The sequence below is a fragment of the Cannabis sativa genome, chromosome 9, assembly GCF_029168945.1.
Source record: "Cannabis sativa cultivar Pink pepper isolate KNU-18-1 chromosome 9, ASM2916894v1, whole genome shotgun sequence".
NCBI classification, from domain to species: Eukaryota; Viridiplantae; Streptophyta; class Magnoliopsida; order Rosales; family Cannabaceae; genus Cannabis; species Cannabis sativa.
This window is the reverse complement of record NC_083609.1, coordinates 38,821,465-38,834,589: the sequence shown is the minus strand read 5'-3', so window position 1 is coordinate 38,834,589 and position 13,125 is coordinate 38,821,465. Positions and strand designations below refer to the sequence as shown.

Below are 13,125 nucleotides of genomic sequence, written 5' to 3'. Positions count from 1 at the left end.
GCGCTTCTCTCCGTTCGGGTCTGCCCTTGGAAGACCTTTTGCTTCTCGACCACGGCCTCGTTAAGCTAGCGGTTGGGGCAGCTGTGAAGGAGTCCGTCCATTCACCCGGACGGGTTGCCGTAATGGGAAGATGCGGGGGCAAAGCTTGGCCACAGGCGTATCCGGAGTAGCAGAAAACTGTATGCCACTTATCGGAGGGGTCGCGGTCGGGACAGTACCCGAGGGCGATACTCCTGGCATGTATCCTGCTATCCCGGTGGGATAATAGCCTCCGTAAGCCACGATTTGGGCTTCTTCGAGGTTAATATATTTTTGGACTCGCTTCTGGAAGTCCTGAAGGCTAGCAGCGCCTTCTTGCTGTAACTCGTTCCAGAAGGGAGTCCCGGTGCGGATTCCAGCTTGGAGAAGCGCAAGCTGTTGTCCGTCGTCGACCTTCTTGGTCTTCGAGGCTTCCTCTCGGAACCTCTTGATGTAATTCTTCAAGGTCTCGGTGGGCAGTTGCTTGATGTTGGTCAAGGCACTAACCTCCAAATTGACCTTCCTGGCGGCGACAAATTGTCTGCGGAAGTTGGTTTGGAGTTTGTTCCAACATCCCACCGATCCTGGTTCCAATTTCTTGAACCATTCCTCTGTCGAACCGCTCAGAGTGAGGGGGAAGCATAGGCATTTGGCGTCATTGCTGACCCGCATGACTGTCATGACTCGGTTGAATCGTGACAAGTGATCACTGGGGTCGGAGTTCCCAGTATATGCCGCCATTTCGGGCATCTTGAAGTTTTTAGGGAGCTCCGCCTCTAAGATATGTTTAGCACAAGGCTCCCGATCCTCACTGTCCGAGTCGGAGTCATCTCCCTTCTGCCTCCGGGAGACTCGGGCAATATCTTTCCGGAGTATGGCAAGTTCTGCCATAATCCCTTCGTTTACAGTACCCGAGGAGGCTACGGGTCTGTATCTTTTTTGGTCAAGGTGATCCCGGAGGTCACCTTGATTCCCATTGATTTGATTTCTCAGATCAATGGGTGGACATCTCTGCCCACCTCTTCCTCTACCCCCTGGTTCCTGGTGCACGGAAACGCTTTTCCGGTCCCCTCGATCCTGAGGGCCAAGACTCCCTTTTTGGGGCTTGCCCCTCTGCGGACCTTTCCCTTTAGGGAAATCCGAGCGGACCTTTCGCGGATCCTGCGCCTTTTTCTTTCGACCAGGGGCAGAAGTAGGGTTTTTTGCTTGGTTTTCCTCAGCAGGGTGCCTTATAGGGCTAGGTTCCCTAGGCCTTTGCTGCTGGGAATTAGGCGAAGACGTCGCTGGCTCCCCGTCGAGTCCAGCGGCCATCGCCTTGGGATGCACGTGAATGCCAGCTGCCTCCATGGCTTTCTGCATGGCTAGCATCACCTCATGCATCTTTTGATTTTGCACTTTCTGAGCTTCGATCTCAGCTTCGTGATCGATAGCTTTTTGTCTGAGGAGCACCAGCTCTTGGTAGCTTCCATCATCGTAAGCGTACTCGTCGAGGTGTTCCTCGTGGTTTTCATCTGGAACTTCTTCCTCGGACTCCTCTGCTGCCCTTGAGGCTACATCTTCCTCATTGGGATCTTGAGCGTCTTCTAGAGGGCGAGGATGACGTGTAGCTCTTGTCTCCACCATTATCGTGAAGTTAAATGCTTGTTGTGAAGTAGCTTTCCTCAGCTCTCAATGAAAGCACCAAAATGTTGACCGAGGTTTTCGGCAACTGTTAAAATATAATTATAATAATGAGCTGTAGGAAAGTGAGATGAAGACTTTTTACGTGGTTGGGGCGTTAATGAGCCTTAGTCCACGAGCCACTGCTATTAATGGATGTGTTTAATACAGATTCTACACTTGAGAGAATGTTTTTCTCTTAAATACAAAGAATGTTCTTGGTGAGTTTTTTCTCTTCTTGCTCTTTTGCAACCAAGATTCTCCGACCCCATTAAATGAGCTTTGAGGGGGTATTTATAGTGTTTTGGTGGGGTAATCCCTAGAATTGTTCTTACACATGTATCTGTAAGTATCCATAAAGTTGGGCATTTCCGATGAATATACCATGGGTGATGCATGGTCAAATCCCTAGGTGCTGTAGGGCTTTTATGGAGAATGTCCTTTTTGTCTTATGATTGACGTGACTCTTCGCAGGGTAGCCGTCGCTAGACTTAAATGATCATTACTGTAGCGCTGCTGTTTGGGGGTTGTGCCGTCAGACTTTATTGCGTGTTACAGTCCCAACACGCTTCCTCCCATGCAGCATTAAATGCGACTTGATTTCTCGGGAGAGACCTGACACATCCCGGAGTGCCTTCATGTTATGCTCGCTTCCGGGAGTACCTTGTACTCCGGGTATATCCTCCGGGACCCATGCGAATAGCGCTTCCTGGTGTCATAAAAAGACTTAGCAGTTCTTTCCAAGTTATCTGCTCCACGTGTCCCCTCTTGACTGGTCCACGTATATTGGGCGATTTTAGGAGCAACATAATCTTATTGTGATTTAAAGATCCTCTATATAGATGATTTACATCGAGATGGGATTTCTTTACCGTTCTCACCCCTCAATGTATTTTGCCCCTTAAAACACTTAGCTACCTGTAAATGGTGTTTAGTCATCTAATAATTAGTCAGTTAAACAAGAGTTCATCCATTTACTTCTATTTGCTAAGCTCGAAGGGAATCATCACTTAACTTCTATACACCAGTAGAAGCTATAGATTCCATATTTATGTTCAGCACTCCCACTCAATCATACTATCATGTTCCCAAAATATACGTATCACCCTGACCCAAAAGTAGGCTTAACTAATAAATCAAAGAACATGAATAACACTCCTGAGTTGAGCCCAAGCATATCAGGATTTAGATTCTTTTTAATCTTAAGATCAACTACTGATATTGACTTGTAAAGATATGTATAACGGTAAGTTTGTAATATGTTAACTTAGTTGCAATATCGGTCCAGTCCAATGTATACTCCATACATTCGAAACTAGTATACTTTACTAATGTCCTGTAAAGAACATAATACTTACTCCAAGTGTAAGTACACATCATCGCTGATTATCACATTAGTGTAAATCCAATAACACTGATGAAACAGGGACCAAAACTTTTGATTCATATGATCACAATCACATTCCACTGTGTTGACGATACTGTAATTGTGAATAAACATATGATCTGGATTTAACTGATTTTGTGTGTATGAATGTAATAAACATATTAAACATATTAAACCATTAACATGTAAAATTCATGCAAACATCAATCACTTCAAATTTCTTATATTGATAACTAATCAGATTGTAAAGAGTTTTATTTAGGGCATAAAACCTAACACTTCCCTACCTCCAAAATGGCCTCATACGCCCAATATTGTACTGCAGGTGCGAAGCCATATGCTGTGTATTTGCACTCATGCTGAACATCCGAACTTCTTCTCGTAGTTGGCCTTCTGTTTCAACATGTCTTTTTGAAGCGAGTGCATGAGTCTGACGAATGAGTGCTTCCCCTAAGGAATCCGGAAGAAGAACTCGAGATCTTCGACATATCTAAGTATGTCAGGCGTAATTAGCGCGTTAGCCTCTCGACCGAGAAGCACTGACTCAACAAACAAGCACAAGCCAAGCTTGTACAAGTCTTCCGGGTTCTGACAGTTTGTGAACATATCTTGGAGTGCTTCTGTCTTCACATTGCCAGACCGGTTGAAATATTTGTTGATCAATCGGTCTGACCCTGAGCGAGCAACCTACGCAGCCTTCTCCTCTTTTGTTGGCCTCGTGGAGAAGTCCAGGCCTGTAATGAGTGCAAACTCAAGCACTCCGAATCTGAGCTCCTTCCAACCAATGTAAAACCGCATTTTCAACTCCTTCATCTTGTTAGGTTTTATGCCCTAAATAAAACTCCATTTCAATGTAATCTATTTTATTCAACATCAATAAAAGAACAGAAGTATTTTTCATTCATTTGTGTATGTTATGGTTCACTTTATCAATTGCTTGTCTATTTGATTTATAAATTCATCTTAAACCCTTTTCACATACTTGATCATGTTTATTGTGCTGTCATCACATTGGAAAGTAGACATGACTATGTGAATAAAGTTTCCTAGATTTATCAGACACAGGGTTTTACTGATGTGATAATCTACAACAAGAGTTTACTTGCATTTGGAGAAGTGCTATGTTCTTTCCAGAGCATTGGTTAAAGTAAAGCTCAGGTTGGATGCATGGAGTATGCATCGGAAGGGACCGATATTGAACTTTGACTTAGATTTAATTAAACTTACTGTAAAATCTATTCGAGTCGATATCGCCAAGTTGATCCTAGATCAAATGTTCTTAATCCTGTTATGATTAGGCTCAATATTGAAAGGCTATTCGTGTTCTTTGATTTGTTAGTTAAGCCTACTTTTAGGTCAGGGTGGTGCGTACATTTTGGGATTACGGTAGTGCAATTGAGTGGGAGCGCTAGCATAAACACGGAATCTATAGCTTCTATCTGACGAATAGTAAGCAAAGGATGATCTCCTTCGAGCTTGACCAAACGAACATAAATGGTGGAGTACTCATTTCACATAAGCTGAAATATCATTTATACGGGGTCAAGTGTTTTAAGGATAAAATACATAGTAGGGTGTTACGATAATCTAATCCCTTTACATTGTAGATCATTCATATAGAGGATCATTGATCAAATTAGGATTATAACAATGGATAACTAATGATGCGTCTATATGGTGGAACATATAGAGCATTCTATATACTGAGAGTGCAATTCTAAGTTCTATGCGTGGATTCAACGAAGAATTAATACATTAGTGAATTTTAGTGCTAAATTCTTGATCTACTTATTGGAAGCTCGATTATATAGACCCATGGTCCCCGCACTAGTTGAGATAATATTGTTTGTAAGACTCATGTAATTGGTTTTGATTAATCAATTATAATTCACAAATTAGACTATGTCTATTTGTGAAATTTTCACTAAGTAAGGGCGAAATTGTAAAGAAAGAGTTAATAGGGGCATATTTGTTAATTATGATACTTTGTATGGTTCAATTAATAAATATGATAAATGACAATATTATTTAATAATTATTTGTAGTTATTAAATAGTTAGAATTGGCATTCAAATGATTGAATTAGAAAATTGGCATTTTTGAGAAAATCAGATACAAAAGTGTTAAAATTGCAAAATTGCAAAAAGCAAGGCCCAAATCCATCAAGCCATGGCCGACTACTTTTGTAGGCATTTTAAACTGATATTTTCATTATTTTAATGCCAAATAATTCAAACCTAACCCTAGTGGAATGCTATAAATAGATAGTGAAGGCTTCAGGAAAATTACACTTCTGAATCAGAAAAACCTGAGTCTTTCTCTCTCTACCTTGGCCGCCACCCTCTCTCTCTCTTCTTCCTTCATATTTCGAAATTACCTTAGTGATTAGAGTAGTGCCAACACACAGTAAGCAATACCTCAATCATAGTGAGGAAGATCGTGAAGAAAGATCATCAGCAAAGGAGTTTCAGCATCAAGGATTCAGAGAAAGAGATCCAGCTTCAGATCTTGATAATACTCTGCGACAGAAAGGATACAAGGGTTAGAGATCTGAACGGAAGGAGTCATTTAATTCCGCTGCACCCAATGTAAGGTTTCTTAAACTTTATACGTGTTTATTTCATCGTTTTAGAAAGTTCATATTTAGGATGTTAATAAACATACTTGTGAGTAGATCTAAGATCCTGGTAAAATAAATTCCAACACATCTTGTGCAGCATCAGCTGGTGAAATAACACCGAGGAGAATGTCAGGGGAGCGACGTTCCAAAAGTTTCCGAAACGGCTCTCCTTCGTCGTGTTATTCAAGTTGAACTCCTCAAACCGAGACTTAATTTTCGCAAAAGTTCCGGTGCCTCTATAAGTCACGTGGCCAGTAAAATGCTCGGATGCTGGAATTATGAGTCTCGGAGCCATCTAAAAAAATAAATAACAAAGCACTATTATTGTCAAAAAATTAAATATGGTCGACATAACATCAACAATATGTCGATATTCTGTCAACATTATCAAACAGTAAACAACTACATAATTTGGTCGACAACATATCGACATACGGTCGATATGCTATCGATATTCCAACTAAATGAGCACTGCATAAAATTATCGATAACATATCGACATCATGTCGATAAAATCAACAGAAAGTAATTCAATCAAATTGTCGACAAGATATCGACATACGGTCGATATGATATCGACATTATAGACCTACACTTTTATTCCAATTTATGTCGACATCCTATCGATACACCAACGACATCCTATCGATATACACTAATAGCACAGACAATTCTAATGGTCAGACAACTTTCAATCTTGGTCGACATTATATCGATAACCTATCGATATGTCATCGATAACTTGTTTGAACAAACATACACTAGTGATTAACATGCAGAAAAACATCCAAATTCGCATACACAATCTAAAACAATCTAATCAGAAGAACATACACAAATTCACATCCAAATCTATGAAAATTCTAATTTTTAATAAGAAAAAAACTTACCTTTGACTGTTAGTGGTTGTGGTGGCGACGATTCGTGGTTGTGGTGGCTACGACCGCTGTTCGTTTCGACAACACGGGTCGTGGTGGCGGCGACGGTTCGTGGTGGTTTCGACTGATGCTTGGTTGGGTTCCAATGTCGGCCGTGGTGGTGTGGGTCAAGCTCGAGAGCAGAGACAGAGAGAAAGAGAGAAAGAGACTAGTAGATAGAGAGAGTGTTGGGTCGGGGTTGTGGGTGGATGGCCGGAGTGGGGTCGTGGTCGTGGAGTGCGTTGTAGGGTCATTGGGTCGTTGTCGTGGGGCAACGTCGAAGTTGAAGAGGGAACGAGAGAGAGAGAGAGAGAGAGAGAGAGAGAGAGAGAGAGAGAGAGAGAGAGAGAGAGAGAGAGAGAGAGAGAGAGAGAGAGAGAGAGAGAGAGAGAGAGAGAGAGAGAGAGAGAGAGAGACGGAAAGACAGAGAGAGAGTAGGAAAATTAAATTTGAGGGGTATTTTAGGTAGAAATAAGTAATAGTGGAATTGTTTTGTACAAATTAATGGAGGGTATAAATTTTGATATGAAGTATTTTATTAGGGGCAAATAGTGAAATTTCCCTTGAAAAAAAGTGTCTTGGTTAGTAGTAAAGTTTGTGGACTGGAAATAATGTGTCATGAGGGGGTTGTTACATAAATAAGTAAAGACTTAAAAGCAAAATAATAGAAAGCATTTGAGCAAAAACATAATAATAATAATAATAATAGAAAGAAACATGAACTATGTTCTCAGTCTCTCGTACATAAAAACAGAAGACAAATACAACGGCTACTCAACAGTCAACAGCATAAAGTTGAGTCTACATGACTAGCTTTGGCTTTGGAATCAACCTCCACTCTACACTGCTTACTGTGATCTTATGAAGATGAAATTTGGACCGTTGCTTCCCTGCAATCTTTCCACGTGATTTGTGGGAACCACTCTTCTCTCTCTCTCTCTCTCTCTCTCTCTCTCTCTCTCTCTCTCTCTCTCTCTCTCTCTCTCTCTCTCTCTCTCTCTCTCTCTCTCTCTTCAGGTCATATATCCTTACTCCCCCACATATTTAATCCACCCTTTATTAACTTCACTTTCCTTTCTCACTGGTCATTTACGTTCCCAGTTGGCTAGTTCAATACTCATTCTCTCTCTCTCTCTCTCTCTCTCTCTCTCTCTATCTCTCTAATCTTATTGTTCTTTAAGATCTTTTAAGAGGGTTTTTGGTGGATTTGAATAATATTCTTTCTATGGGTGTGCTATTGTTTCTTTTGTTTTTGTTAACTGCTTCCACTGCTACAGCTGATGAAGGTAAACTTTTTCCCCCTTAGCTCAGTTTCATTCTTGTTAAAAACTCTACTGCTGAGAGATCATACTCCAAATGTTTAGTTGCAACCTCTCTTTTTTCCACTTTTTTTCTAATCTTTCTTCACATAATAAACAAAACATTGGTTCACACTGATAGATTGCATCTTTACTTACTGTTAGACCAACAGTTCCCTCTCTCCTAAATGCCCAAAAATCTTTTAAACTACTCGGTTTGCATACATGAAAATCGTTGGCTTTCATTTTTATGTTATATGTGAGCAAGCATAATTGTCTGAGCACATTAATGATTTAAACATTTAAACTATCTGGTTTTAATATTGGTGGTTAGACTTAAGAGGGGCATTTATAATATTTGTTTTCATTTTATGTTTTCACTCTCAGTTTTTGTAATTTAAAGAGTTCGATAGGCATGATTAGCCTTGAGGTTGAAGTAGGTCAGATGATAATGGCAAAATAAATGCAAGCAAAGGCTTTCTTTTTTCTCTTAATAGTTCATGTTTAAATATTATTTTCACTTTTACTTGAACAAAAATATGCCACAATATTATTATATATAATATATGCATGCTATTCTAGACCTCGAACCCCAGTCCAAAACTCTGTTTTCATATATCAGGCGGGTACTTTATTGTGTTGTGTTCCGGGAGTACTTAATAAATGTGTTTTAAATGGATTTGGATTTTTCATTTCCACTAAAGCAAGAGTTTGAGTTCCGAGATAATCACCATTCTTGTCTTCATTTATGTCATTTTTGTAATAAAATATAAAAGGGCACCCACCCACCAGCATTGTCTTCCAGCTAATGGATCACTTGTTCCCATTAGCCTTGGTTATTAGTGTAAATGGTCAAACACCACTGGATCTCTGCGTAAGTTCTTGGAATTTGAATTAAGACATTGCTTGCACACTCTATAGTGATTTAATGCCAGTTGGGTCATGTTTTTGCTTATTATAGTACTTATTTTCCTTGAAGAAAAAACCTTGAAACTTTAAAGTGTGTTGCTTTTTCCATGTGTAGTGTTTAAGGACAATAATATGTTTATAACTCTTTAATTAAACGACAACGAAAATGCCATTCCAATTCCATAAACGCCTTATTTATGGCTGTGACTTTTGTTGTGTGTTTATATTTTAGATGCGTTCATTGGCGTGAATATTGGAACTGACCTATCGGATATGCCACACCCTACACAAGTAGCAGCTCTCCTCAAAGCCCAACAAATTAGACATGTTCGGCTCTATGATGCTGACCGTGGTATGCTTGTTGCCCTTGCAAATACAGGAATTCAAGTTGTTGTCTCTATTCCCAACGAACAGCTTCTTGGCATTGGCCAATCCAATTCCACTGCAGCTAATTGGGTTTCTCAGAATATTGTAGCTCATTACCCTGCCACTAATATCACTGCAATATGTGTTGGCTCTGAGGTTTTTACTTCCCTTCCTAATGCTGCAAGAATCCTTGTCAATGCTCTCAAGTACGTTCAGTCAGCCCTTGTTGCATCCAATCTCGACCGCCAAATCAAAGTCTCAACGCCCCTTCCTTCCTCTATAATCCTCGACTCATTCCCACCTTCTCAAGCCTTCTTTAACCACTCATTGAATCCAGTATTGGTCCCTATGCTCAATTTCTTGCAGTCCACAGGATCATATCTCATGCTCAATATCTACCCATACTATGATTACATGCAAGCAAATGGTGTTATTCCGCTGGATTATGCTCTATTCGAGCCTCTTTCTCCGAACAAGGAAGCGGTTGATTCTAACACACTTCTCCACTACACTAATGTGTTTGATGCAGTGGTTGATGCTGCCTATTCTGCCATGGCTTTTCTTAACTTTACTAACATTCCAGTGGTGGTGACAGAATCAGGCTGGCCTTCCAAAGGTGATGCCAGTGAACCTGATGCAACAATAGAGAATGCCAATACTTATAACAGCAATCTGATAAGACATGTGTTGAACAATACTGGAACTCCCAAACGCCCTGGGATGGCTGTTAGTACTTTCATTTACGAGCTTTACAATGAGGATACGAAAGTTGGATCGATCTCAGAGAAAAACTGGGGATTGTTTAATGCCAATGGCGAGCCTGTATACATTATGCGCTTGACAGGATCAGGAAATGTGCTGTCGAATGATACAACAAACCAGACCTACTGCACGGCCAAGGAAGGCGCTGATAAAAAGATGTTGCAGGCTGCACTTGACTGGGCTTGTGGTCCTGGCAAAGTGGACTGCTCAGCCTTGCTGCAGGGACAGCCCTGCTATGAGCCAGATGATGTAGCTGCTCATGCAACTTATGCTTTTGATGCATATTATCATAAGATGGGGAAGGCAGCTGGATCATGTGACTTCAATGGGGTAGCTACAATTACAACTACGGATCCAAGTAAGTAAACTTCAGTTTCACTCCCACACATTTTCTTATTATATTGATTTGGCTTGCAGACTACTATTATTTTATGGATGTCTGCCCTTAACTTTTCGTTGTATCAACGGTGCAGGTCATGGTTCCTGCGTATTTACTGGAAGGTATAGCTCTTCTATTTTCTTTTATACACCACTTGTCCGACAAAAAGATTTGGTATAGCTTTGGGAAAAGCAATGTGTTAAACTATTTGGTAAATTTGCAAACAAAAAGATTTTTTAGAAAACCTGTCATTTAGTCTCATTATTAACTCAGTGTAATTCATTTGTCAATTCTCAGTTTGGGGATGAATGGTACCCTGGTAAATGTTACCATGCCGTCGTTCAATTCAACTAGTTCAGATTCTCCTGCAGACTACTTTCACAGAAGTGCTTTCATGAGACTTGTGGTGATGATTGGCGTTGTTTTCTCCTTTGCGGCTTATTTGTAGAAAGATTATTGTAGTTTTGAACACTTGCAGTTGTAATCTCATAAATTTTGAGGTAGATGGAGATGGCATAGGAGGAGCTTTTTTGGGAATTGGTGGTCCTTCAATTTTGTACAAAACAAGTCGAAGCAAAATCTGCATTGGTGTTCCTATTCTTTCATGTCATAATTTTATTTTCTTCCATTTCTATTAATTTTGGCTACCCATTTTTAATTAATTCTTTTATGTCATCTTTGGCACCTTTGGACATAGCTTCAATATTTTACTTCATAGTTCCATGAAGGATAAGTTCAGAAATAAAGTTCATCCAAGTCATTTCTAGTAATGCCAATTCTTTCTCTAAATAAATTATTACTTAAAATGTAATACAATTTTACAAAATTTAGAAAAATTACAAGATTTGTAGCATCAAATTCTTTCACACTTGAGGCTATTGCTACAACACCTGTGAATGTGATGGACTCCCCAACTAGAAAATAGAGTTCGAAATTCTCCTTTCGTCACCGTCATAGCACCCTTGAGTACCTTCATTGAGTCTTTTTCAATTTTGATTACACAACCATTTTGAGCAAGAAATCCAATAAAAATTAAATTTCTTCTCAATTCAAGAACATACATGACATATTCGATTTCACTAGTGATCCCATCACGCATAAAGTGATCTAATTTCTTAAACTTTGCATGCCTTGTTATTCCCTAGTAGCACTGTTTCTTAGACCGTTAATTCTGTTAGTTAGTTAGGAGGGTAGATTAGTCTTTTTAGTTCTACTTCTTTGTATATAAATACTGTACCATTAGTTCTGCTCTGTAATACAATTCACATTTTTCCAATCAATAAAGTTCTTTCTTATTTTCTGTTCCTACATTGTAATATGGTATCAGATGACATAAAGCTCCAAGATTTCCCTTGAATGCTTCCAAGAACTTGACAATGGTGAGAACCAGAGCGACTACATCAGCTACCACCACTGCTCATGTGGTCGATGCCGCCATAGCTCAGCCACCATCCCACACTTCCGCGCATACAAATCCTCAAATCGATCCCTCTCAGGCTTCTGCCGATCCACCTCTTCGATCTGAATCTCTCCAGGTTCCTCGTGCTCCAGCTGATCGACCAGCATATGAAGATATCAGATCTCCATATTACCTCAGTAACGCCGATCATCCAGGCCTGGCCCTCGCGACCCCTGTCCTCACAGATCGAAATTTTCAGCCATGGCAAAGAGACTTCAAACTCTCCATTGGCGCCAGAAACAAAACCTCATTTCTTGAAGGTACTCTTCCTCAACCTTCTCCCAGTGATAATCTTTACAGTTCTTGGATGAGATGTAATCAAATGGTAATGTCAAGGATTCTCCACTCTGTGTCACCTGAAATTAAAAGCAGTATAATGTATCTGGATACTGCCTCTGAGATGTGGACAGTTCTAAACAACAGATTCAATCAAGGGAATGGCCCTAGAATCTTTGAATTAAATGAAAATCTCACCTATCTTACCCAAGGTGATGATTCGGTCACTGCCTATTTCACCAAACTTACAGCCATTTGGGATGAAATCCACCAACTTCGTCCCAAGATCCCATGTACTTGTGAAGCTGCAACACAAAATCATGCCCATCTTAATCAAGACCAAGTTCTCCAATTCTTGAACGGCCTTAATGAATCTTTTCATGCTATCCGTGACCAGATACTTCTCCTTGACCCTTGCCCTTCACTCAATAAAGTCTTTTCTATGGTTATTAACGAAGAAAGACAAAGAACTTTAGGTCATAGACATATTCCCACCATTGCAGCTGCTGCTACTACCTCTAATCCACCAACTACTGATCCCATGGCTAATCAAACATCTAAAAATAAAAGGCCTCGACCCCACTGTACACACTGCCAAAAACCAGGACATTACAAAGATAAATGCTATTTTTTGCATGGTTTCCCTCCTGGTTATGGAAAACCAAGAACAAATGAACCAACACATACAAACAACCGCAAGACTGACAATGGTTCCCACTCAAGAATGCCTCCCCAAACCATGCAAGCATCTTGCTCTCAGAATGAATCACAGCAAACACAATTCACACCGATAATGCCAATCAGGTTGATTTCTTTACTCACTCAATCCATGCAACCTACCCTTTGATGCTTCAACATCGGATATTCCTGCAATCAACAACTTTACAGGTAATTTCAACCCTCTATCTCCCAATGTTTGGATCATTGATAGTGGTGCCACACACCACGTTTGCTGTCATATTTCTTGTTTTTCTTCTTTTACAGCAACACCTAACAATAAATCTGTCACCCTCCCAAATGGAACAAATGTTAATATTGCTAAAATTGGTACTGTTAGACTTACTGCTGACATTAT

General features: G+C 40.1%; 1 protein-coding gene across 2 annotated transcripts; it reads left to right on the top strand.

The window, feature by feature from the left end:
• The first annotated feature begins 7,442 nt into the window (after nucleotides 1-7,442).
• LOC115702065 (glucan endo-1,3-beta-glucosidase 2) lies at nucleotides 7,443-11,085 on the top strand. Of its 2 annotated transcripts, XM_030629515.2 has the most exons (4): nucleotides 7,443-7,887; nucleotides 9,041-10,294; nucleotides 10,410-10,437; nucleotides 10,613-11,085. In XM_030629515.2, exons 1-4 carry the CDS (start codon nucleotides 7,827-7,829, stop codon nucleotides 10,761-10,763), a joined length of 1,494 nt encoding a protein of 497 aa, XP_030485375.2. In that variant the 5' UTR covers nucleotides 7,443-7,826; the 3' UTR covers nucleotides 10,764-11,085. The 2 variants fall into 2 exon arrangements, with proteins under 2 accessions (XP_030485375.2, XP_060959826.1); XM_061103843.1 differs by lacking the exon at nucleotides 10,410-10,437 and having other exon boundaries at nucleotides 9,041-10,298; nucleotides 10,589-11,085.
• Nucleotides 11,086-13,125: the final 2,040 nt, after the last annotated feature.